At 44.9% G+C, this 27,201-nt stretch overlaps 1 protein-coding gene and 1 long non-coding RNA gene across 3 annotated transcripts; both read right to left on the bottom strand.

The window, feature by feature from the left end:
• Positions 1-4,908: 4,908 nt before the first annotated feature.
• On the bottom strand, positions 4,909-5,618 carry LOC127325722 (defensin-like protein CAL1). Its single transcript, XM_051352535.2, has 2 exons — positions 5,455-5,618; positions 4,909-5,252 (listed from the first exon to the last, which is right to left on the bottom strand). Exons 1-2 carry the CDS (start codon positions 5,516-5,518, stop codon positions 5,074-5,076), a joined length of 243 nt encoding a protein of 80 aa, XP_051208495.1. The 5' UTR covers positions 5,519-5,618; the 3' UTR covers positions 4,909-5,073.
• Positions 5,619-22,317: 16,699 nt separating this feature from the next.
• On the bottom strand, positions 22,318-26,392 carry LOC127325736 (uncharacterized). Of its 2 annotated transcripts, XR_007867361.2 has the most exons (6): positions 26,085-26,392; positions 25,899-25,995; positions 25,658-25,733; positions 24,699-24,772; positions 24,422-24,536; positions 22,318-22,651 (listed from the first exon to the last, which is right to left on the bottom strand). It is a non-coding gene; the product is annotated as an uncharacterized lncRNA (long non-coding RNA). The 2 variants fall into 2 exon arrangements; XR_007867362.2 differs by lacking the exon at positions 25,658-25,733 and having other exon boundaries at positions 22,320-22,651; positions 26,085-26,389.
• Positions 26,393-27,201: the final 809 nt, after the last annotated feature.

Raw genomic sequence — 27,201 nt, 5'->3', positions numbered from 1 at the left:
ATTTTTTGTATTCTATGCTACGAATCCCATCACCGCGTCCGTCTCCGACGACCCAGCCCCAGCCGCATCGAGGAGATGGCCGCCACGTCCACCTCCTCTAGAACCGTTCGGTACCAGGGGCTTCCGACACCGCGGTCGACGCCGGCGGCATCGACGGAGAGGAGGGGATCAGGGGGAGGGAGTGTTTGGGCGACGAGATCTGATCCCCCGGTGACGCCCTGGAGGTGCGCCGCGGGAGCGTCTGTCTGGAGTTTATAGTATATGCAAGGCGTCCGAGCTTTTATTTCCTGCGAACAAAGGAGATATTCGGTTTGTTCCTACTATTTAGAAGTCCTACTATAAGGAAACAAACTATTTTGAACACAAAGATATAAATATGTACGGTGGAAGCCTGCAAGGTACTTACCAGAGAGCGAACTACAAGATGAACTGCATGTATATCCGAAAGGCCCTTAGATCTCCATGGGTGACTGTCATCAATGCACTACTAGCAAAACCCCTATAGCCGCACGGGTTACCGCCATCATTCCAAACTAGACACGTGCCGGTGCTAAATACCGCTGGCACACGTGTTTCTAGAGTCGCCGGTGACAGCAGAATACCGCCGGCGTATGTCCTAGCTAGCGCACTAGGAATAAGGGTGAACCAGGTCTAGGCCAGGGCAAAAATCGGAGCCCCCCCTTACCGCCGGCGCACCACTTCGAAAATATAAAGGAAAATGATAGAAATTTCAAAAATAAAATCCTTCGAGATGCCCAATATGGTATATTATCTAGTTTTAACGAAAATTAACAAACATGAATTTCTACTTTTTTGCAAAATGGCGTCATGTTTTGGTAAAACGGCTTTTCTGGTTGCATACGACCTCTGATGAAAAACTATTTAATATGAAAATGCAATTTTACATCCGGTTTCAACCACCTATTGTCGTTTAGATAACTTTTGGATTCATCAAATTCAAAACAGAAACAAGAGTTTTTTCAGCTTTGGATTTTGAAAAAAAATCAAACAAATACCGCCGGCGCACGGACATAGTGGTGCGCCGGCGTTAACCTATGGTATATATGGAAAATCGGCCCTCTTCCTCTTCTCCTTCCTCACTTCCCCCCTCCTTCTCCTCTTTCCCTCCTCTTCCTCCTCATTTTCTCCTCACCGACGGCCTCCGCCTAGGCCGGCATGGACGACCTTGTACTCCTCCTCCTCCACTTGTGGCCTCCTCCTCCTCCACCTTTGGCCTCCTCCTCCACCTACACCCCACCTCCGGGCCTCCTCCTCCCCTCCTACACTGCCGCGGCAACAATAACACGACGGGCCGCAGCCACAGATTTTGAGGACGAGCCCGATCTAGATATAGATCATTGTTTTTTTATTTCGAAAAACATCACCGCCGGCGCACCAGCCTGGTACGCCTGTAATAAATTGTTGGTACAACCGGCGCAACTGGCTGGTGCGCCGGCAGTAAGGCATTACCACCGACTTGTTCCCACCGACGGGCGCTGGTGCGCTAGGGATAATCCAAAATCGTGCTTCGGCGGTAGGGGTTTCCCTAATAGTGATGAAATACGAATTGATTTTGTATCAGTCTCCCTCAAAAAACACAAAATGATAGAAGCAACAAATAAATGAACAAGTTCCAAACCTCTTTTCTTGTGGCTTCAATTATTTCATGGCATTCATCTAATGTTCAATAGTATCCAAGAACCTAGAGACTCCATCATATAACCAAAAATCTGATTTCATGACTTGAGTGTGGTTCTTCAAATACACCAATTTGAATCCTACAATCAGGGGTGGAATCAGTTCTAGGACAGTACCTACTGACTGAGGCTTCCTGTAAAAATACATGGAGTATAAAATAGAGAAACTAAACATGTTGCTGCTTTTGCTTACGATTTCTGTTGGCCTCTTCTTTTCCCATTGATAATGAATTCCACTAAGAATCTAGATGCTTGTTTGTAATTACACGGACAAGCTGATAGAATTATCCATGAAGTACGAAAAGAAAAAAGTACACGCTGCAAGGATTTCTTAACATAATTTTAATTCCGATTTCAGAAGAAAAAGGCAATTTACCGCACTGAATTATTATATTATATTATACACATTTTATTTTATTTTATTATTTTAAAATAATTAAGTACAAATACTTATTTGTTGGCCCTAGCTATCCCTATCATCCCCGACCCTGCCCCTAACCTAACCCTCCCGCACCCACCCTCCGCCGCCGCCGCCGCCGCCGGCAGCGCCGCCGGGGCAAAGTCCCTCGGGGCGTGGCGGTGGCGGGGGCCCTTCCTCGTCGCTGCTTGGAGAACGGCGGCCGGATCCCACCTCCTTGAGGCATGGCGGAGCAGGCGCGCGTGGGATGGGCGACGGCGGCGGCGGCCCTCCTCCCGCACGGCTGTCCCCTGGCGGACCGGCCGGCGCAGTTGGGATGGGCGGCGCTGCGGTCTCCCTCCTCCCGTCGGCTTCCCGCAGCACTCTGGTAGGGGCAGGTGGTGGGCGGTGGCCAGGCCCTCGGTCTGCGCCATGCCATCCACCCCCGCCTCTCGTCGGTGCGTGGAGGCGATCTCGGGCTTCTTCCGCGACACGAGGGCGCCTGGGGCAGCAGTCTTGGGTTCGACGGAGGAGGTGGCCTCTTCTTCGCCGGAGAGGGTCGGCCTGTGGTTGGGGGTGGTGGATCTTTGATCTATCACCTCCATCCAACGGTGCGATGGAGGAGCTTGGAGACCGGCGATGGTGTCGCCGGTGGAGGGTTGGGTTGGCCAGCCCGGGATGGTCGCCGACGTGGGGGTCCGACCTGATAAAGGCGGCGGTCCTAGGGCCTCTCTTGCGTGAAGAGGAGGACCTACCGGAGGCCTGGACTCGTGATCTGGCCGGAAGGTTGAGTTCCGGAAGGCTCCACCGGCGAATGTAACAGTGCTTTGCCTGGAGTTTGCTGGATCGGAGGTATTCGGTCGTGCGCACCCATGCGTTTATTCCGACCGTTTGGTTCTGGAGGGAGCGGCGCGAAGCTCTTTTTCTGTGTTGACATCAAGTGACTATGGATCCATGATGAAAGTCGGAAAAAGAGAATTTCATGAAGGCCGGAGGGGAGGACTAGCTAAGGGAGGTTCAAGTCTCCGCGCTGTTGAGGGGCTTGCTTGGTGTCCCGACTTCACAGCAGCGGTATGGAAGTGGGGGCGACAACACAGGTGAAGCGCAGAGTCCTACCTTTCAGGGTGAAAACCCAAGGTCTGGCCTTAACTGGTTGTGACAGGCAGTGACCTTGGTGGAGGCATTGTTTTGAGAGCGGGGACTATCTTCAGGGTGAAAACCTAAGATCTTTGATCGGGCGACGACGGTGTTTGAGCACTGTTCCCTTTTTGGAGGCGTCGTTTTTTGGAGAGTCTGTAATTCAGGTGTTGTCATGGCGGTGGATGTATTGATGTTGTTAGGCCCGAGATACTGTAGCGGGACTTTTGTTTCTTAGTTTTGTTTTCCTTTTTTTGGCTGTGTGCATCCATAGTGCTATTAGGGTGGTGCGTTGTTGCAGAGGCTGGGTGTAATTGGTATCTTCTTGATATTAATATATTCCCTTTATCGAAAAAACTTATTTGTTGGCCTGCAACAGCAGCCCCATTTTTGGGGGGCCACGGCAATCCATCCTCGGAGGTACAGTATGGGCCCAATTTTTGTGCTTGTATGAGGAAAATAAATCAAGATGATTACATGAGTACTTTTCATGGCAGAGTAGTATGCACAATAAGGTAGCGGTAACATTTAGTACTCCCGCTGTGTATAAAAGGCTATTGGAGGTTTGTTCAAATTTAAATTTACCTATATATTCAAGAATGTCTAGATACATTTAAATTTAGATAAAAAAATTACATCCTTCTATGGACAAAGGTAATACATTTTATCTCACAGTTTTTCTTTTTGCGAAAAACTATATCATCAAAATCTCCTAAGAACTCCCAACCCCTTTTCATTCCAACCGCGAGTAAAGCAATTCGTACGTTTGTTCGTAGCACATTGAGTGTAGCAGTTATATATAAATTGTAGTTGTGTAATAAAGGTTCAAATCATTGAGTTCTTTGTACGAGTGGATACGACTGTTTGAATTGATTTAACCTAAGATGCACCTATTAGAGCATCTCTAGTCGTATCCCCCAAACGACGTCGGCAAAAGCGTCGGATTGGTCGTTTGGGAGACGTTCGGACCAAATTTGCGTTTGGAGGAGGTCCCTTTCCTAGCCACGTCCCCCAAACGCGACCTCCAAATAAAAAAGCAAGTGTAAAAGTCGTGGCCGGCGTCCCTAATAGAGCCTCTATACACAGGAGATGGACTAAAAGAATGTCGGACAATTTATGGGGCACGTCTGGACCGAAGCGGCCTTTGGAGCGCGCGACTAGGAGAGGTTAAGTGTCTGGCGTTCCCCAAATCCCTTTGGGGGCACGTGGCTGGAGATGCTCTTATTGATTCTTCCTCAACCACACAATTGGTGGTGGTGTGGTAGTATATTTTTCAGGTTTTTTAAAATATATTTCAAAACAAACAAAGTGAATTTTGTTTTTGCTGATTTTTCACCGGGGGATTACTCCCCACCTGAATTTCCATTACCAAAGTGAATGTTCTGGTATGTGTCTAGGTTGAAACTTGAAAGCTATAAATGTCTGGCCAAAAGGAGGAGTGAGCAGTCTGGCAGGAGCATTTCTCCTTGAAGATATACCTGATTCACCACGAAACGATGACACACAACACACAGATACATTGCATTTGTCCATGGAACGAGCTTACATGGCAGCAGCAGCATCTTGACAAGCACGAGGAGACACTGAATTACGTAGACAGACCTCCGGACGCAGAGCCGCAACGGTGCGAGGTTTTGATTTTGCACGCGCAAAATCTCTCGCGGTCCCGAGCAGCACTTAATTTCAGGGTCTACTTTATTCTAAACGCGCGGAGGAAACAACTAATAACTAGAACAGCAGAGACGGGCGCGCACAAGATTAGCAACAAAGGAACAACTAATCGATCCAACGGAGGAACTAATCGCCGGCAGAGAGGCAGCAATGCGGCGGCCGGCCGGCCGGCTAGCAGACCCTCTTGCAGAAGCACTTGCGCTCGAGGCCCCGAGTCTGGCACTCGCCGTCGGGGAAGTTCTCCGTCATGCACACGTTGGCGCAGTTGCCGTTCCTGATGCAGGTGCCCTTGAACCTGTGGCTCTGCGACAGGCAGTGCCTCGCCTCCGCCACCTTCGTCGTCCCCATCTCTGCACGCGCGCACAACAAGAAAAACACCATCAGTTCATCCTGTCTAATAAAGTTCCTGGTTTACCCGCAAAAAAAAAAAAAAACACCATCAGTTCATCACCCATTTACAGTGCGCCCGTGGCTGAATACTGCATTGCGCCACAAACATCAAAGAAACAAATCATGCTTTGCAAAGCAGATCTACACGCCCTGGAGAATCACCTGTGGCGACGAGGAGAACCAGGAGGAGGAGGGCGGAGGCGGCCATGCGACGAGAGAGTGCCATCTCCTTCACCCGGGACTGGATGTCTGGATCCCGCTAATCGACCTAGCTGCTTGCTGCTACTACTGGCTCTCAAAGAGAAGGACACTGGAGCGAAGAATGGGCTTGGGTAGGGTTTATATAGGTCATAGCCAGATCGGAGGCGAGGTTAGTGGTTGTTCAAAGTTAGAGCTATCTCCGCCGGCGGCCTCGATAGCGGCCCCGGTAACGTTTTGGGTGCTGGGAGCGAAAATGGGCTCGCACTGGCCCGCCCAAACGGTGCCGGCCAATTTTCGAGCCCCATAGAATCGTCGGTAACCCCGTGCCGGTCCCTTGGGCAAGGGCGCGAATCGGGCGCGCCAGTGCCTCGCGGAATGATGGTTTTCGCGGATAAGGGCGCTTTGTCAGCGAGAGGACGCGGCGGTTCGCATCGGAAACAACGCGGGGAGGTTGGTCATCGGCGTTAATGGCCTCCCGCACGAAGGCGCGTCTACCGCCTCCCTTAAAACCCCACCGGCGCGCGTCCTTTGCTCCGGCTCGTCGGACGACGGGGTCGGGCCGCCGCTCCCGCGTCAAGGACGAGAACGCCTCGCCACCACTTCCGCCGGCGAAGAAGCAATGGTGGGAGAAGGAGGCCGAGGCATAGGCGGCCATCCGTGGCGATGGCGACGAGGAGGAGTTCCCCGCCCTACAGTACATTGTCGGCCGCTCCGTCGACAAAGACTACCGGCACATCGTGATCGACCCGCGGCAGGTGGCGGTGTGGTCCGCCAGGGACCACGGCGCCAACTACGTCGACCTCGCCGAACCATCCGAGCTGCCGGTGCCAAAGGAGGAGAAGGCCGACGAGGAGGAGGCCGACGACGTCGACAGCTGGTCCTTCGGGTCATCCAGCAGCGACGACCTGGACTTCAGCGTCTTCGACTCCCAACACCGCTAGATGATTTTTTTTTTTAGTTTTTTAGTTTGAAATAGCGTTAAATTTGTATAAATTTCCTTCGAACTTCGTATGAATATCGTTTTCAAAATTTGAATTTGATTTTCTAAATCTATTGGAGCCGCCGGTTTGGGGGCGCTGGTATGGGAGCAGCGTCCTCAAAGAGAGCATGTTGTGCCGACACCCCCATATGGCAGTGTCAGCGCCTCTGCCGACGCCTATTTGGGAGCTGTCGGTGGAGATGCTCTTATGGGCAGCTTAAATCTACAGTACCGGTGCAGAGGGCGGTGGCCCATCCATGTGTGCACCCAGGTCCAATAACTCGACGCCCAGTACTCGATCCTATCCGGTGTGGTCATTTCACGGGCTACATTTTACTGGCAGAAGAGCTTGGAATTTAGCGTGTCATGGCGGGTCAGGATAGGCACGCGCGACGGTCAGGCAAAGGGGCCTACGGGCTACGGCTGGATTCCAAACTGGTGGCTAGGGAGCGCCGGAGCGGCCATGAAGCTCGGACGAGCTCGCCGGCCAGATCCACGAGGCATGCAACGAGCTGGATTGATTTTCTGCCGACTTCTTCATCGCTGATTGGCAGAACCTGACTCACACCCACGTCGATAGGGAAGACGATAACGTGATGCGGGCTCCTGGGACTCGTTAATCGCCAGGGGCCAGTCTGGGTAGATCGCACTGCACCTGCACGCCATCGCGCATTGTGTTTTACTGTGGCTGGATCTGTTCATCGTCCTCCACGTTATCGTGGTACCCCTTTGTGATCGGTTGGAGCAGCATCGGCGCAACAGTTTCTACATCCTAGACGCTGATCGGTTTAACCTTACTCAAGATTCTGTCAGTCTTGCTCTTGAAGTCTTGAATCATGCATTGGTGGCCTTCGTGACGATCTCATGATCATTCAACTTGCCGATTACCTGTTTCGGTTTTCTGTTGCATTAAGAGGAGTGGCCTTCATGATTCACTCTTTACGCCATTTCTCTTGAGATCAGTTTAAGTTATTTCCATTTATGGGGAATGGTGGTCCAAATTGGCAACGGGAGATAAATCTCTGGCGAAAGGAATGCAATGAAGAATGGAATATTGTTAGAGTGAGCATTTGGTGCACATGAGCACCAGTGCTCTCAGTTTTTTAAATATTAAAAAAATTATGTATCTGTGTTTCAAAAAATTATCACATTTATTTCATGAATACATATATATGTTCCGAATACTCGTGAGAAGTTTCGGTAGAAGTTGCATTGTATTTTAAGCTACAGGAAAAAAAACAAATTTGTGGCTACGTATAGGTATGTATATTTGTCAGAAATTTGTTTTTTTTGTATAGCTCAAAATATAACATATTTTCCTCCAAAATTTCTACCGTAGCTTCGGAATGTTTATATGTATGTAGGTATTTAATTTCAATTTTTTTGAAATTTAAATAATATAATTTTATAGCACTAGGAGCACTGGTGCTCATGTGCTAAAGACACTTTTCAATATTGTTAGTCCAAATAAGCGACGAACTGATTTGGCCTTTACGAGCTCTTGCTAAGACTCTTGCACGCTCCATTTTTGAATACCAAAGGAAAACAGACTAGAAGAAGTCTGAAATTTGCTGAAAATGGAGCACATGTGGCCTGCTCTGATTATACTGCTCCTAAGCGCATTATAATGCCTCTGGAATCTCCCAACAAGGCGGTGCTTATAGATTCTATTGAGGTTGGCGACTTTAATATTAATGCTTCATCTCTTGGAAGTCCGTGTACGAGGAAAACACAATGAAGGCGGAGTCATTTGGGGGTTGGTCCACCGAGTGAGCAAGCCTCGATGCCATAGCCTAGGGTTCCGCTCCGCCCCGTCGCGCCTCCGCCGCCAGGCCGTCCTCGCCTCCGGCCCGACCCCCACCCCCACCCCCTCCTCTCCCCCGGCCCTTGCTGCCGCTCCCCGCGGGCGGCAGGAGGGCCCCCAGCACCTAGCGCCCCCTCGCCCTCCTCCTCCGGCCTCCTGGCTCGCCGCCGTCGGCGCAGCCGTCGGGCAAAGCCCCGTGCGGTGCCGGCGGCGGCGGAGCAGCCTTTCCCCGCGCGTGGAGGGGAGACACGGGGTCTCCTCGGCCGGTGGCGGTGCGCTCAGTCGGCTTCGGCTCCGGCGGTGAGGGTCTTCTGGGTGGCGCGGCGGCGCATCCCGGGGCGGCGCGACGTCGGGTGGCAGGGCGACGGCAGCGCAACCGCTTGGTTGCGGGGCGGCGGGATGGCTAGGGCTGGCGCCTGCCTGGCCCAGATCTGGGCCCTTCGGGGCCCATCTGGGTCCAGGCGGGCCGGGTTCTGCCCCTGCTGCTTCCGGCGGTGAGAGGAAACGTCTTGGGCTGGGTGCAGCGGTGCTGGTGGCACGTGTACTGCAGAGCGCGGACGGGAGCTTCACGAACCCCCTCTGGTTCGGCCGGGCCAGGTGGGCCTGGTTTGCTCCTGTCGATGCGTCCGGCCGGTGCTCGCAGGCGGCGGTGGAGGCGGGGCCCTCCAGCGTGTCTGCCGACCTGCTGTCTCTCGTTCTCGGCTGGTTCTCCTTGATCCTGTTGGTCCCGTTTTGTTTGCCACGGTGAGACGGCGGTGATGTCTGCAAGGCCGTGGTGGCGCGTGCTGGTGGGCGGCAAGTATGGTGGAGCACGACGGCGCGTCCGGGGCGGTGTTGCGAGGGTCGGGAGAAATCCCTGTCGGCTTGGCTGACACCGACGTGGTGACGCCCGAGGGCGCCACCCTACCTTCCTGAAGGGCGTTGGGTGAAGCCCTCCTCCGCTGCCCTGCGTGTACCGGGGGAAACCCTAGGATCCGTCCGGGCAGCAGTGTCGTCATCGTCGCATTCCTTCTTGGAGGTGTTGCTTGGTATGGCGTTCCGGAGTGCTAGGAGCGTGTTAGAAATTTCCGGAGGGCGCAACGGCTGCGAGACATCTCCTTTTTTTGTTGATCCGACCATGTCGACATTCTTTCTCTTTTCTTTCTTTTATGTTTTCTTTTGGGCGTGCTTGTGCTGATGCCCCAGCAAGTTGTAAGTTGTATCGGGTTGTTGCTATATTAATATAGCGGGGCGAAAGCCTATTTCGAGGAGGAAGTCCGTGTACCAACCTTGTTGCGGATACCGTGTCTGTTTCACCTGATGAAGATCACTCAGACTATGGCAAAGATTACTCGTCAGATTCTTTTGAAAAGATTATCGATGATATGATTTATAGGGTTTTGGAATGTGGTAAATGCCTTGCAATTGGCCATAAGAGAAAATCTTGTACTAATGAAGTCAGATGCCGTAAATGTTTTAATTATGGCCATATCCAAAACGAGTGTCTCAATTCAAAAAGGGCAAACTGTGGATTCTTAAAAAGGTACGTCCTACAGTTAATGCAGATACGAACTTGGACATGGATGTCAACTCTAGCGTGATCCCCTACTCCGCCTCAAACCATATGTTGCCTGATAACCATGTCCTAAGGCTGGTGCCAACGCGGGCTGTAGCAGGGGCGGTAGCGCCGGCGTCGGGGCGAGAGAGGGGTGAGACGAGAGTGCGGGGTGGTGCCACCGGCGCCCGGCGGTATCGCCCGCTACCGCCCGCGCTGGGGGCGATAGCGGGGCGAGAGGGAGGCGGCAGCGTTGGCGCGTCGGGGCGGTAGCGCTGGGGGCGAGAGGGAGGCGAGAGGCGGGCGAGAGAGAGGCGACTGGCGGGCGAGAGGCGGGCGAGAGGGTGTAACGGCTAGCTGACGTGGCGCGATCTGATTCTTCCACGTCAGCTAGCCGTTGGGGTAGCCGTTGCTGGTTCAAAAAATACGGAAAAAGCCAAAAAAACCCTAAAATTTCATCCCCACCCTCTATAAATACCCCCCATATGGTTTCACTCACTCCACACCCATTTCATCTCATTCATCGCCTTCACTCTCTCAAATCTTCTCCACCATGTCCGGTTGGACTCCACCAGATATGACCACGTTCACGGATCTCTTGGGTGCCGACGGGTCACCAATACAGCTAGATGATGTCTCTCCGACACATCGTCGCACCAATGTCGGTTCTTCGCCGCTTCCTCGAGTTTTATACTCCTCCGGCACACCAGCTCCGGGGCCATATGGGCGATACCCTCCACCTCCGGCGCCATATGGTTCATACCCTCCGCCTCCGTATCCATACCCCCAACCACCTCCACATGCTCCACCTACAGGTAGCGGGAGTGGCGCTGTACCTCCTTACCCACCACCTTCGTACGGTTCATACCCTCCACGACGAGGAGGAGGAGCAGGAAGAAGAGGAAGAGGAGTATATTTTTTATTTATTATGTAACTTTTAAAATTTATTATGCAATTTTATTAATTATTATGTAATCGGTAACATTTTTAGTTGAATAAAATAATTTTCTTGCATTATTTTGAATGTCTAAAAAAATCGAGTGAAATAACTTAATCTGAAAAAGAAATGGTGATGTGCAGGAGAGAGAAGTGAGAGCTGGCACTATAGCCTGTGCACTGGCACCGTGGGGTGAGAGTGGGGTGAGAGTGAGGGAAAAAGCTGACGTGGCGGGTGAGAGTGGGGTGATGTATTGGCACAAGCCTAACTCCATCACCACCACCTTACCTGGCGGCACTGGTCCACGCTACCCCAATGGCGAACTTTGAATATATTTTGTTGAGGTTGAACATTGGGTTTCCCCACTTCATATTTTTATTTTATATATAAAGGCAAAAATAGTCCAAAATGTCCAAATGTACAACACCAGAAGTGCCAGAGAAAAGCACCTCAAAACAAAGCAAACTAAGCTATCTTACAACATCAGGACCAGCCCCTCTCTAAACAAAATGTTGCACCCAATCTTTAAGACCCGTATAAGATCTCTTACTAGCCTTGAAAACCAGGAGAGCCAACTCCTCCTTGAAGAACCTCTTGCATCTAAATAAATTGGGGTCGATGCCTTTGAACAATAAATCGTTCCGAGATCTCTAGATAGACCAGCAGTCCAGAATGATAATATCCAAGGAGCAAGGCTTTCCAATAGCTGTAGTGAGTGAATCTAGGGACTCCATAAGTAAAGATGATTTCCCTAAGCCAGTAGGGGAAGTCCATCTAGGGGAAATATATTGCCAGCACATGATAGCAAAAGGGCATGTGAAAAATAGGTGATTCCTAGATTCCATCTGCAAAGAACCACACATAGTACAAGAGTAATCTGGCAAGAAAAAATTCTTCCTTTGCAAAAGTTGTCTGGTGTTTAGCCGATCTTGTAATAAGAGCCAGAAGAATACTCTGTGCTTAGAATGACATCAAGTTTTCCGGAGCTTATTAATTGCAGAGTAGACAACATGTTGACCAACAATATGTTTATAGGCTGGAGAAACCTTGAAATTAGTGGCACTTCCAAAAACCTCCCAAGAATCAGAATCATTGCCCACAGGAAGATTTACCATAAGATCTTGTAGTGTCTGGAACTGAGCAAAAGCTTCATTTGACAGGGGAAGATGGAAGTGGCTTGAAAGCTGCTCTAGGGTTCTACTTGAAGAACAGATGCATTTTCATCAACTACAAAGGAGAATAAATGTGGAAGCTGCAAATTCAGAGGAATAATGGACCAAACATCTGTCCATAGTAACACAGAAGAACCTGAACCAATGGAGCACTGAGCCAAATTTTTGAAAGTTGTTAAGCCCTTTAGAAAATCTCTCCACCAAAAGGAAATATCTCTTGACCTAGAAGGTGGCAGAGAATTGGAGTAGTAAACTTCCCATAACAGCTTCACCCAAGGCAAATTGGTTTTATTATAGAATTTATGCAGGTGCTTCATAAGAAAAAATTGTTCTGAGTGGGGTTCACCACCCCCAGTCCTCCCTGATCCTTAGGCTTGCAAACAAGCTCACATGCAACAAGAGGCTGACTATTTTCTTCCATATATTTCTTTCTCCAAAGGCAATGCCTTCCGTATTTGTCAAATTCCTTGATCACCCATTGATAAAGCCTAAGGGTACTCATATAAAAAGTTGGCAATGAAGACAAACAGAATTGACCAGCCTGCGTTTGTCACCATAACTGAGATACATTGAGCAAGCAGAAAGTCTTCTTTGAGCACTCTGGAGAAGTGGCATGAAAAACTCCATTTTAGGCTTAGTTGTACTCAAAGGGAGTCCAAGATACGTGAAAGGTAGAGATCCTTTCTGACACTGAAGAGTTTGCAGCAGGACCTACAGCCTACCGTTAGGGATATTGATAGGAATTAAATTAGACTTATCATAATTCACCTTCAGCCCAGTTGCATTACCAACGTCGATCAGCAGATTCTTCAGGAGCAACAGCTGACCTTCATTAGCAGGCAAAATAAGTAGGGTGTCATCAGCATACTGAATCACAGGACTATCCAGAGATGAGGTTAGTGGCAGAGGCCTGCTTAAGAAACCATTCCTCATTGCTTTGTGAATAATGGATTGGAGGAAATCTGCTACCAACACAAAAATAAGAGGGGAAAGAGGATACCCCTGCCTAACCCCTCTCTTACAATGAAAAACCATTGAGCAATACTGCAGAGGTGGCAGAAGAGAGAATCAACTGTATCCAATGACACCGCTTTTCTCCAAAACACTTGTGCTGAAGCACTGATACATCCAAAACGTATCTACTTTCCCGAACACTTTTGATGTTGTTTCCCTCTAATTTGTGTGTTTTTAATACAACTAACACAGACTAACCCTGTTTTCAGTAGAATTGCTCCGGTGTCTCTTTTTTATGCAGAAATCCAACTTTCAGGAAAATTTTCCGAAATTATCGCAAAGTCCATTTTTACCCGAAGACTCGCGGAGCCAGAAGACGAGACGGAGAAGAGCCACGGAGGGCCCACATCATGCCTAGGTGCGGTCCACCCCTGGCTGCGCCTAGGGGTGGTGTGACCGCCTCGGGCACCTCCTCGACCCCTCATCTTTGCTATATTAAGCCTCTGACCTAAAAACAGAGGGGGGTTCAACATTTTTCCAGAAACAGTTCCGCTGCTCCGCCACCACCAGAAACCCCAATCCGGGAACCAGAAACTCCGTTCTGGCACCCTCCCGGGACGGGGAATTGGAGGAGATCATCGCCATCATCATCACCGATGCCTCTCCATCAACCATCCATTATTCCCACATCCATGTGTGAGTAATCCCCCCCTGTAGGATGTAGGGGATGGTAGGGATTGGATGAGATCATTCATGTAATAGCTATCAGATTGTTAGGGGCATGGTGCCTAGTATCCGTTATTAGTACTTTTAACATTGTTGCAACTTGTTGTGCTTAATGCTTGTCACTTGGGCCCGAGTGCCATGATATCAGATCTGAACATGTTATTGATTCATGAGGATAATTATTGTTTTTGATCTTATTTGCAAGTTGTGTACACATATCGTTGTCCAGAATCCGAGGACCCAAAGTGACAGCAAGGGATAACCGGAGGGGATGGCTGTGATGTGAGGATCACGTGTGTTCACAGAGTGTTAATTCTTTGCTCCAGTGCTCTATTAAAAGGAGTTCCTTAATTACCAGTAGATTCCCTTGAGGCCCCGCTGCAAACGGGCTGGTGGGACAAAAGATGCCGTGCAAGTTTCTCCTTGCGAGCACGTACGACTAAATGGAAACACACGCCTATGATTACTTAGTACTTGGATGCTTTTATTATTGTTACCTGCAAATTCCCATGGCTTTCTTATTATATGAATTATCTTATCCATGCAGCGCCCGTTCATCCATTCCTATGCCTACAGTATTTTAACCTTGTTGTCTACTGCAATCACTGTTGCTGCTGTTTTTATTTTATTACTGTTGTTACTTCACTATTGCTACTGGTATAAAACTGTTACTACTGATAAACTTTTGCGAGCAAGTCTATTTCCAAGTGCAGCTGAACTGACAACTCATCTGTCAAGACTTATAAATATTCTTTGGCTCCCCTTATGCCGAATCAATAAATTTGGGTTTTACTTCCCTCGAAGACTGTTGCAATCCCTTATACTTGTGGGTCATCAAGACTATTTTCTGGCGACGTTGCCGGGGAGCATAGATTTAGTTATAAGCCCACTTGAAAGTGATACTGTTCGCTGCAATTTATTTATTATGGGGAAAGCTCGTGAAGGGAAATTCCCTATATTGCCATGCATCCACTACAAGAAGAGGTACAAATCTGAACGCCTCTGTTGCTCTTGACTCGCCATCTATGATGAGTAAGCTTCTTACTCCACCACATGCACATGCTACACATACTTCTACTTCTGCCGAATCTGAAAATGCTTCTGATGATTTTGATGATGCTTCTACTGTGCTTGATAAGAGTGGTTCATTAGGTCCTTTCCTAGATACTACAATTGCTAGAGCTAAACAAATTGAAAACACTGAAATTGCTAATGAAAATGTTGTTACACATGTTAGTTCACCTGAGTCTAGAGAATGTCCTGGTGATGATCTTGATGAAACTTATATTGAACTTGATGATGAATTCATTGAAGAATGCCATGCTACTAGAGGTGCAATTGCTATTAAAAGTCTTCTTGCAAGACGAGTTGTTAGATATAAACTGTCTCTTGATGCTAATTTTGCCACATCCCATAAACATTAGAGATGAGGATTATGATTTCTCTTTGGATTTATCTTATATATCTATTATTGAGAAGGAACCTTGTTGTGGTACTGAAAATGAAAGTTATATGGAACATATGAATGAGCTCTCTGCTTTGAGCAACTTATTCTCTGATGATATTAAGAAACGCATTTACTTTGTCACTAAAATTTTCCCTTTCTCTTTGAAAGGTGTAGCTAAAACTTGGTATGACAATCTGTCTCCTGGATCTATTGATATTCCTATTGGTTTGGTTAATGCTTTCCTTCAGAAATATTTCCATGCTAGTGCTCAACATGCTGCTTTGCAGAAAATCTTTGACTTTGTGCAGGTAGAAGGAGAGAAATTGCCTGAATCTTGGGCAAGGTTTTGTTCTTTAATTAGAGCACTACCTAGACATCCATTAGCTAAAAATGAACTCCTTGATATATTCTATAATGGACTAACTGTTGAATCTAGGACATACCTGGATAGTTGTACTGGTTGTGTTTTCAGGAAAAGAACTCCTGCTGAAGCTGGGGAATTATTGGCCAATATAAGCCAAAATTATGATGATTGGACTATATCTGAGCCAACACCAACACCAAAGAAAAGAGGAATGATTGAATTAAATGATGAAGTGATGAGGGAAGCCAAGAAATCTCTTAAGGAGAAGGGTATTAAATCTGAAGATGTGAACAATCTCCTACCTATAGAAAAATTATGTAAGCCAATTCCTCCTCCATCCACTATTGAGGTAGACTCTCTCCAATGTTTTGATAATAGAGATATTCCCTACTCCAAACCTCCTGATCAATGCTTAGATGAATTTGATAATTATATTGTTAAGCAAGATAACTTTAATAAGAGAGTGCAAAATCATCTAATAGAAAATTCTAGAGCTATTAATAATTTGCATGATATTGTGGAAAGAACCTCAAATGATGTTAGAATGCTTATTAAACATCTCCATATGGTTCAAACTCAAATTGATCAGCTCACTAAAGTGCAAAAAGATTTGCTAGTTAATGCTTCTAGGGAAAAACATGCTTATGAAATAAGCACTAGAAGTGGTGTTTATACTCAGGATACTTTATATCCTAAGGGACATCCAAAAAGAATTGAACAAGATTCTCATCGAGCTAATGATATTAGTACTCAGTCTAAGAAAAAGAAACATAAAACAGTTGCAGAATCTTCATAACCCGCTAAAGATCCCAATAGTATATCTATCTCTGATGCTGAAACTGAAAGTGGTAATGATCAAATGATGCTTCTGATAAAGAAGAAATTGAAGAGGATCCTGAAAAGCATACTAAGAATACAAAGTACACTAAGGAAGATTTCATTGCTAATAAACATGGTAGTGAGAGAAAACCTTGGGTGCAAAAACCAATGCCTTTTCCTGATAAGAAACAGAAATCAAAGGGAGAAGAACACTATAACAAGTTCTGTGAATGGATGAAACCTTCGTTTCTGCAAATTCCTTTGACTGATGCTATTAAATTGCATCCTTATTCACAATATATGAAAGATCGATATTGTATCTAATAAAAGGAAGATTCCTAATGAGGAAATCTCCATTGTGCTCGCTAATTATTATTTTAATGGCAAGGTTCCAAAGAAGCTTGGAGATCCAGGTATACCCACTATTCCATGCTCCATGAAAAATAATTATGTTAGAACTACTTTGTGTGACTTGGGAGCAGGAGTTAGTGTTATGCCTTTTTTGTCTCAGTAAGAGACTTGATTTGGAAATTTTAATACCAATTGATATATCCTTGCAAATGGCTGATAAGTCTACTACTATTCTTATTGGTATATGTGAGGATGTTCATGTTTATGTGGCTCATAATTGTATGATATTAACTGACTTTGTTTTGCTGGAAATGCCTGAAGATGATAATATGTCTATTATTCTTGGGAGACCTTTTCTTAACACTGCAGGGGATGTTATTGAGACCAAGGGAAAGTAACTTTTAATGTTAATGACAAGGAGCACACCGTTTATTTTCCCAAGAAGATTGATAGGAAATATGGTCTAAATTCAATTATTAACATTGAGACCATCTAGATTGGGAAATTCCATTTTCATATGCCAATGCCAAAGAAAGAGTGTGATATATTCATGATTGGGACTATGCCTATCAAGATTGAGATAACATAATCATTTAGTGAAATGCAAAGTTTTATTTCATATTAAATTGTTTTGGTAACAAGACTTGATCAACCTTGTTAACAAAGTGATTTTGAATGAATGAAACTATGTTTTCACCTATGTTCTACTGATTAGTTGCATATTAGAGTGTATTAGAACTTCTGTAGATTTGGTTTTGAGTTTATTTTCTATCATTCCATAATTGTTTTCATGTGTTAGAATCATTCATCCAAATTCTGGAAATTTCCTGAAAATAAAGTTTCTTGAAAAAATTCAAAAAACTTTTACAAAAAATTTACGCATAAAAAGGTGCAGAGAGGCACCTAGGGCAACCCAGGGGGACCCACGGGGCCACCACACCATGTGGAGGCGCGGGGCACACCCTGGCCACGCCCAGGCCTAGTGTGGGCCCCCTGGCCCTCCACTTACTCCTCCACCTGCCATTCCACTCTCTCTCCTGAAAAAATACACCATCATTTCTCAAACTCGTGTTCTTGCTGTTCTTGCTCTCGATTTTCGATCTCCTTGCTCAGACCATCTTTCCTGCTAAGATTTGGAGCGTTTGCTCTCTGGTATGTGACTCCTCCGATTATCCAGGTAGAATTTTGTTTAGTGGAGTATTTCATGAGTATTTTGGTAATGTAGGTGACATGTTAAGTGAGCTTGCATGCTTGTTTTATGCTTAGATAAGTTGTTTTGATGCAAGTTTAGTCCTCTTACAAGTCTCTATTGTGTTCTCCTTCATTTGTTTGTCTCAAAATCATTTTTTATGAGATTTTCTAAAAAAAATCAGAAAAGAAGGATGGATAATCATACGTGTGGAGAAATCTTTGAGAAAGAAGCACCAAAGTCTAAGAACTTCAAGATTAACTGCTCAATTTAGGCCATCATGGAATGAAGATCTTATTACACCAGGCATTGGTGAGAGGATGATGGAGATGCACATTGATGTCTACGGGAGCTTCTATTCTTGTAGACAGTGTTGGGCCTCCAAGAGCAGAGGTTTGTAGAACAGCAGCAAGTTTCCCTTAAGTGGATCACCCAAGGTTTATCGATCTCAGGGAGGAAGAGGTCAAAGATATCCCTCTCAAGCAACCCTGCAACCACAAAGCAAGAAGTCTCTTGTGTCCCCAACACACCTAATACAATAGGTGCACTAGTTCGGCGAAGAGATAGTGAGGTACAAGTAATATGGGTGAGTATGAGTGATAATAGCAATCTGAATGAAATATGGCAGCGAGTAAACATTCAACAAAACAGTAAACAAACGGAGATTCGATGCTTGGAAGCAAGGCCCAGGGATCCTGCTTTCACTAGTGGACACTCTCAACAATGATCACATAACAGGACTACTCTACACCCTCTTGTTGGATGATGAACACCACTAACTGTGTAGGATTACACGAACCCTCAAAGCCGGAGTTAACAAGCTCCACAATATTCAATGTTCATATTTAAATAACCTTAGAGTGTAAGATAGATCAACACAATCACACCGAGAACTAACATAGCATGCACACTGTCACTATCACACTATGAAGGAGGCATAGATCACATCAATACTATCATAGCAATAGTTAACTTCATAATCCACAAGAGATTACAATCATAGCCTACGCCAAGTACTAACACGGATGCACACACTGTCACCATTACACCGTGCAGGAGGAATAGAGTACTTTAATAACATCACTAGAGTAGCACATAGATAATATTCAACTTGATCACAAAGAGAGAGATGAACCACATAGCTACAGCGGAGCCCTCAGCCCCGGGGGTGAATTACTCCCTCCTCATCATGGAGGCAGCGATGGCGGTGAAGATGGCGGTGGAGACGGCGGTGGAGATGGCTCCGGGGGCAATTCCCCGTCCCGGCAGGGTGCCGGAACAGAGAGTTTTGTCCCCCGAATTGGACTTTCGCGATGGCGGTGGCTCTGGATGGTTTTCTCTGTTTTCGTCGAACTGGTCGATGTTTTTAGGTCAGGGACGAATATATAGGCGGAGAGTCGAAGTCGGAGGGGCCACAGGGTGCCCAGATGATAGGGGGCGCCCCCCTTGGGCCGCGCCGCCCTGTGGTGTGGGGCCCCCCTGGCACCCCTCTGGCCTTTCTCCGGTGCTCTGGAAGCTTCGCGTATTTCTAAGACTTTCGGTGTTGATTTCGTCCGATTCCGAAAATATTTCCTTACTAGGATTTCTGAAACCAAAAACAGCAGAACAAAGAATCGGCCTTTCGGCATCTCGTCAATAGGTTAGTTCCGGAAAACGCATAAAAACGATATAAAGTGTGAACAAAACATGTCGGTATTGTCATAAAACAAGCATGGAACATCAGAAATTATAGATACGTTGGAGACGTATCAGCATCCCCAAGCTTAGTTCCTACTCGTCCTCGAGTAGGTAAACGATAAAAGATAATTTCTGAGGTGACATGCTACCAACATAATCTTAATCATACTATTGTAAAACATATGAGATGAATGCAGCGATTCGAAACAATGTAAATGCAATGAGTAAACAGTTGAATCATATAGCAAAGACTTTTCATGAATAATACTTTCAAGACAAGCATCAATAAGTCTTGCATAAGAGTTACTCATAAAGCAATAAATTCTTAGTAAAGGTATTGAAGCAACACAATGGAAGATTAAGTTTCAGCGGTTGCTTTCAACTTGTAACATGTATATCTCATGGATAGTTGTCAATGCAAAGCAATATAATAAGTGCAATAAGCAAGTATGTAAGAATCAATGCACAGTTAACACAAGTGTTTTCTTCTTGAGATGGAGAGAAATGGGTGAACTGACTCAACATAAAAGATAAAAGAATGGCCCTTCGCAGAGGGAAGCATTGATTGCTATATTTGTGCTAGAGCTTTTTATTTTAAAAACATAAAGAGAGCATAAAAATAAAGTTTTGAGAGGTGTTTGTTGTTGTCAACGAATGGTAGTGGGCACTCTAACCCCCTTGCCAGACAAACCTTCAAAGAGCGGCTCCCATTTTATTTTATTTTTGTGTGGCACTCCTTCCAACCTTTCTTTCACAAACCATGGCCAACCGAATCCTCGGGTGCCTGCCAACAATCTCATACCATGAAGGAGTGTCTAATTTTGTTAATTAATTTGGGACTGGGAATCCCATTGCCAGCTCTTTTTGCAAAATTATTGGATAAGCGGATGAAGCCACTAGTCCATTGGTGAAAGTTGCCCAACAAGATTGAAAGATAAACACCACATACTTCCTCATGAGCTATAAAACATTGACACAAATCAGAGGTGATAAATTTTGAATTGTTTAAAGGTAGCACTCAAGCAATTTACTTTGGAATGGCGGAGAAATACCATGTAGTAGGTAGGTATAGTGGACATAAATGGCATAGTGGTTGGCTCAAGTATTTTGGATGCATGAGAAGTATTCCCTCTCGATACAAGGCTTAGGCTAGCAAGGTTGTTTGAAGCAAACACAAGCATGAACTAGTACATCAAAACTTACATAAAAGACATATTACAAGCATTATAAGACTATACATCGTCTTCCTTGTTGTTCAAACACCTCACTAGAAAATATCTAGACTCTAGAGAAACCACTCATGCAATCCAAATTTTAACAAGCTCTATGTATTTATTCACTAATAGGTGCAAAGTATATGATGCAAGAGCTTAAACAAGAGCACAACAATTGCCAAGTATCAAGTTATTCAAGACATCACACCAATTACTACATGTAGCATTTTCCGTTTCCAACCATATAACAATTAACGAAGCAGTTTCAACCTTTGCCATGAATATTAAAAGCTAAGAACACATGTGTTCATACGAACCAGCGGAGCGTGTATCTCTCCCACACAAGTATTTATTCAAACAAAAACAAAAACAAGAACAAACCGATGCTCCAAGCAAAGCACATAAGATGTGATGGAATAAAAATATAGTTTCAGGGGAGGAACCTGATAATGTTGTCGATGAAGAAGGGGATGCCTTGGGCATCCCCAAGCTTAGACGCTTGAGTCTTCTTGATATATGCAGGGATGAACCACCGGGGAATCCCCAAGCTTAGAGCTTTCACTCTTCTTGATCATATTGTATCATCCTCCTCTCTTGACCCTTGAAAACTTCCTCCACACCAAACTCGAAACAAACTCATTAGAGGGTTAGTGCATAATAAAAATTCACATGTTCAGAGGTGACACAATCATTCTTAACACTTCTGGATATTGCTCAAAGCTACTGGAAGTTAATGGAACAAAGAAATCCATCCCACATAGCAAAAGAAGCAATGCGAAATAAAAGGCAGAATCTGTCAAAACAGAACAGTCCGTAAAGATGAATTTTATTGAGGTACCAGACTTGCTCAAATGAAAATGCTCAAATTGAATGAAAGTTGCGTACATATCTGAGGATCACTCACGTAAATTGGCATAATTTTCTGAGTTACCTACAGAGAATTTTTCCCAGATTCCTGACAGCAAAGAAATCTGTTTCTGCGCAGTAATCCAAATCTAGTATGAACCTTACTATCAACGACTTTACTTGGTACAACAAAACACAAAACTAAGATAAGGAGAGGTTGCTACAGTAGTAAACAACTTCCAAGACACAAATATAAAACAAAGTACTGTAGCAAAATAACACATGGGTTATCTCCAAAGAAGTTCTTTCTTTATAGCCATTAAGATGGGCTCAGCAGTTTTAATGATCCACTCGCAAGAAATAGTATTTGGAGCAAAAGAGAGCATCAAGAGGCAAATTCAAAACACATTTAAGTCTAACATGCTTCCTATGAAGAGGAATCTTGTACACAAATGAATTCATGAAGAACAAAGTGACAAGCATAAAAGGATAAAACACGAGTAACTTCAAGATTCTCAACATAAAGAGGGGAAACTTAATATTATTACGATGCATATAACCATATTTCCCTCTCTCATAATAACTGTCAGTAGCATCATTGATGAAATCCACAATATACCCATCACTTAAAACATTCTTATCATGGTTCATATGCATAGAAGTATCATTAATTTTGGCATAAGAAGAGTTCTTCTCATTAATAGTAATTGGAGCAAGATTATTATCAAGAATTTGAACATGGTAAACAAGTTGCATATTAAGGGAATTGTTTTTGGTAATCCAATCATGGCTATGACAAGTTTCATAAGGATAGTTGTGGGGACCCCGGACTAACGGTCCGAAATTCCCTATTATGTATACAGTTCACGATCCCATGATCAGTGCGCCGTGAACACATAACCGAACTGATATCAAATTACACCATCCAATTACAAAGCGGAATAAGAAAATTACAACATGGTCACATGACCAATACTTACATAATAGCCTCGAAGGGCCTAACTAAACATCAGAGTAGCATCATCACTTCAGCAGCGTAGTGCCCAAGTCCTCTGCCATAACCCTACAGGCAACTGACTGGGAAGACGTTCCTAGCTCGCATAGACGTCGTCAACTCCTTCTTCATCTGTCGAACTCCTTCAAGTCTGGCCAAGTAAATAGCCAGGGACAAAGCCGTGAGTACATTTGGAATTGTACTCGCAAACCATCAAGAAGGTGATAAAAATTCTAACTAGAGAAGACAAGAGAGGAAAAATAGTTTCTCTCGTGGATGTAGCATGTGGAAGAGAAATAGTTTCTCTTGTGGATATAGCATCCCGGCATCTCGAGTGATGGGGACACTAAGGGAGTCCTATGACATCTCTATACCTTTGTTAAAGAAGAGGTAGCATACCGCCATCTCAATTGATGGGGATACTAGGGAAGTCCTATGACATCTCTATATCTTTGTTGAAGAAGATACTTCAAAAGATAAACTACGACATCTCTATATCTTTATTGAAGAAGAGTCCCTCTACATGAAACACTAGGAAGGGTCACCCAATTTTGTTTCATTTTCCTCGACCATCTCCATATGGTCGGCACCAGCCTTTTCGTACCCTTCCGGTACATCCAACACACACATTTCCTTTGGAAATCATTTTCTAAACCAAAACTCGACACAGCTCTGTAACGGCCATCCCAACCGTCCATGACCGCAGACGCGGCTATTCGAATAGATTTGACTCTGCAGAGTGTGCGCACTTTCCCCACAAGATCTGATAAATCTGCCGGGATCATCCCCGGATCGTCATACGAAAGTATGCGGGTCTCGGATAATCAGTCGAAGCCTTTCGCCCATTCAACTTAGCAAGAGGTCCTACCCTATGGAGTATGTACCTCCCCGGCACCGTGGCAGCTCACCTCCCTTTGAGCGTGGCTCCACCGCCAAGCCAGGAGACCCATAGTGTCTTCCGGATGGGTCAGCCCCGAAGGCCTCCCGTTATACTATTGTCCCAACCATGACAACCCGGACTCGGGGGTAACCGTACCCTTGTATAGTTGTGCGGTGCCTCATGCTAAGAAGAACAAACGTCAAGCTAAGCCCCGTGCCCATGTTGGAGTAGTGTGGTTGCGCGGGTTAATTGTTCCAGGCGAATACAAAGAACCATGTGTCGTTTTTCTCAAAACCCAAGTCACACCCACATTTCCTTTTCTCAATCATCTTTGACAAGATCCTTTTTGCCTTCATAAACCATACACTCGGGTAAGGTCGACTCACCCAAGGTTTTCTCAAAACTTTTACAACAAGGTAAACCTTGAGGGGTTCCCAACCTACAGTTTTATGTAGGAGCTAAGATATAACAATGGCAATGATGCTAGCCATCATACCACTAAGGAGATGATAATTGAATTGTCAAGGGGATCATACATGCTTAGGATAAGCATGCATGGGAACAACATAAGTAGGATGATTCGACAAGGGTCATGATGTTGATCATCATACCACTAAGAAGATGATAAAATAGATGGTCAAGGGGGCATACATGCTCAGGGTATGCATGTATAAGATCAACAAGGGGTTCAACATACTCGAGAGTAAGTATGCAGAACATCAACAAGGGGTTCAACATACTCGAGAGTAAGTATGCATAACATCAACAAGGGGTTCAAGAAGGGTGTCAAGAGGTCGACACACACAAGATAAGTGGGCATACCCATCACATTTAGAGGGTACACCAAGATCATGATGTTGACAACCACCATTCAAAAAAAAGGGGGTTTGTCCGCGAGGTGCCAAAGAGAGTAAGCATGCTCACGGTAAGCATGCTCCAACAACAAAAGTAGAAATCACACAAGATTGATCGAGAGACAATAATTATAACAAAGTAACCACAATATGTGATTCAACATTCAAAGATCAAGAGATGGCTTGCCTTGGCTTATTTGTCCCTGGACTTCTTCAACTCCATCAAATAAGAATTCCCACAGTACAAATAAAATCCTTGTCCGATTCCACTTCTTCTTCTTCTCCTCCGAAATTGTTCGCATCTATCGTTGGAAAATATAAAAGGAACACAATCAATCACATTGCTCCAAACATAACAAGCATGCAACATTCAACAATCAATAGCTAACCACTTTACTAAGGGCTAACATACAAAAGACTTATAGATAATACAAAGCAACTAAAAGAAAACCCCATTTATTTACCTAGTAAAGGTATGAGAGTGCCACGACTTAGCAATTGCCTCTCTAGGTATCACCATGGCACAACTAAGTATCCCCTGGTAGATAACATCATAAAGAGGACAAGAGCATTAGTTTGACATCAAATACATTCACAAAACATTTTCAAACATTTTTGGAAAAGTAGAAAACAGTTTTCCTAACTTAGTTTGCTCACATAACACAACATCCAAAATAGGAAGCAAACCACATTCCACATCATTTGAAAACTTAAGCAAAACAATAGGGCTAAAGTTGAGTTGCAGAGGTTTTGTTTTGCAAGCATAAAACAAAGGTTGCCCAGTTCTAAATAAAAGAGTTGGTCAAGGATTTTAAATAAACCCAACAAGTTTTGGTCCAACAATGCATGTCACACATATACCTTACTAACAGTAAAGAAAATGCATGAACAGAGACTAACACTATTTTTCCTAGATGGCCAGTACTAATACAAGACTAACCCAATTGGATTCACTCAAAAATATTAAACCTACAAATTTAGGAATTTGTTTGAATCTGACTGTACAGAAAACAAGATCTGTAAGCCATAAATCGTAGAAAAAACCTAAAAATATGGGACCACTGGCATTTGAAAGGTATTTAAACAGAGAGGCATACACAATTGGATTTGGGTTAAAATTATTTCTGAAACTCTCACAAATGGATTGACAAGATTACTGCATGTCTATACCATTTGCTTTACCTCTAGAGTTACAGAACAGATAAAGGTTTGAAACTTGCTTGAGATGATTAAGAAAACATTCCGTAGTCCTACAGAACTGGAATCACGAAATTAGGTTCAAAAATGGATTTTTGGTGATTTAAAAGCTAACAACCATGTCTGCAGAACACACAGAACAAGTTTAATTCACCACAAATTGTACACGGCTCATAAAAATATGAGGTCAGCTGCATCGGAAAGGTATTGAAAAGCTGGTTCTTACCCAATTTGTTTCATTCAAAAATTCGTTCCCAAGCTCCTGGTTTAATTCGACAAACCAGATCTGTCCAGATCTTGATCTGTGAACCATTTCAGTTTCAAGAGGTCAATCGAAGTGAAACCACCACCAAAATGAAGGTATTGAAGAGGGCTTTCGCCCGCAGTTGAGTTTGCTCAAAAAGGTTTTGTAAAACGGAACAAATCTAACAAACAGTTAATCTGCATGTTTCCAGAACTTTATTTACCAGGGAGAATCTGTAGCGAATTTGAGGATGAGACCAACGCCAAGTTGTAGATCTTTTGAATACCTATCCGCGGAACTTTGAATCACTCGATTTGGATCTGCACACGAGATTTGGTGGATTTTACAAGTTCGTACCAGAATCTGAAACAGCAAGATAGCAGAAATTACTGCAGGGATTTGGACGAACTTTGCTCAAGAACTTCAGATCTGAGGATTGCTCAAGCTTCTCCATGCTTGGACCAACATGCACCTGCATCAAGATCCAATCTTAGCAATGGAGTAAGAGGAAGAGGAGAGAAAACCATCTAGGGTTGGGGAGAAGAAGGAGAGGGAGGCTCTCATGGTGAGGAGGAGCTTGAGGGAGGAGGGAGCTTCATCTTGGAGTTCTTTCCATGGCCATAGCCAGCCATGGGAGCTAGGTGGAGCTGCATTTTCGTGGGGGAGAGTAGGATAAGAGTGTGAGGGAGTAGATAAGGTGGAGGAGTGAGTGGAGAGAAGAAAAGTGAGAGCAAGAGGAGTGGAGGTGGCCGGCCAAGGGCCATTTATAGAGGGAGACGGGGTTGGCTGCCTCCTTTTTGATTGGCTAGGATGGGTGGCTGCCCATTTAATTGTTGGGGTAGTTGAGAGGCAAGTCTTGCAAGAGAAGAAAGTGAGGAGGAAAGTGGCTGGCCGAAATTTTCTTGCCATGGCCGGCTCCTTCTTGACAACCACAAGTGAACAAACAAAGTGCAATGCCACTTCATGAATGTCGACCAAGGTTGAGTATTTGAGGGGTTAGCTAAAAATGGTTTGATGATGTATTAAAATTTGGGAGAGAGGTGATAATAAACATTGGTGGCAATGTTGGAGAATAAAGTACTTTGATCAAATTATCAAATTGGCCAAGAGATGATGGTGGTGATGGTGGTTGAGACAATGGTAGAGCAAGATTAAGAGAGATGGTGAGTGAAGTAACCATATACTCACAATGAAGAATATGGGGACTTAAATCATGAATTCATGAGGTCAAGGTAATGATGGAAAAGAATATAAATTGCTCTACAAATGAGAGGTCAATAGGGAGTGAGTTGAAAGTATCAAATGATCATCCATTTGATCCAGAATTGGAGGATGGAGGGGATACAATGTGGTGGATCAGAGATGTGCATAAGATGTGCAAGAGTTGTCATTTGAAAAAGATCTTGTTTGAAAAGTATTTGAAACACCTCAATTGTCTAGGGACAATTGGGGATGAACTCAAGTGGAATGAAGTTTGAAAGTGTTGAGATAAAACTAGTTGGAACATAGGGGTTCAAAATATTCTA

Source organism: Lolium perenne, chromosome 6, assembly GCF_019359855.2.
Source record: "Lolium perenne isolate Kyuss_39 chromosome 6, Kyuss_2.0, whole genome shotgun sequence".
NCBI lineage: Eukaryota > Viridiplantae > Streptophyta > Magnoliopsida > Poales > Poaceae > Lolium > Lolium perenne.
This window is presented reverse-complemented; position numbering and strand designations above follow the sequence as displayed.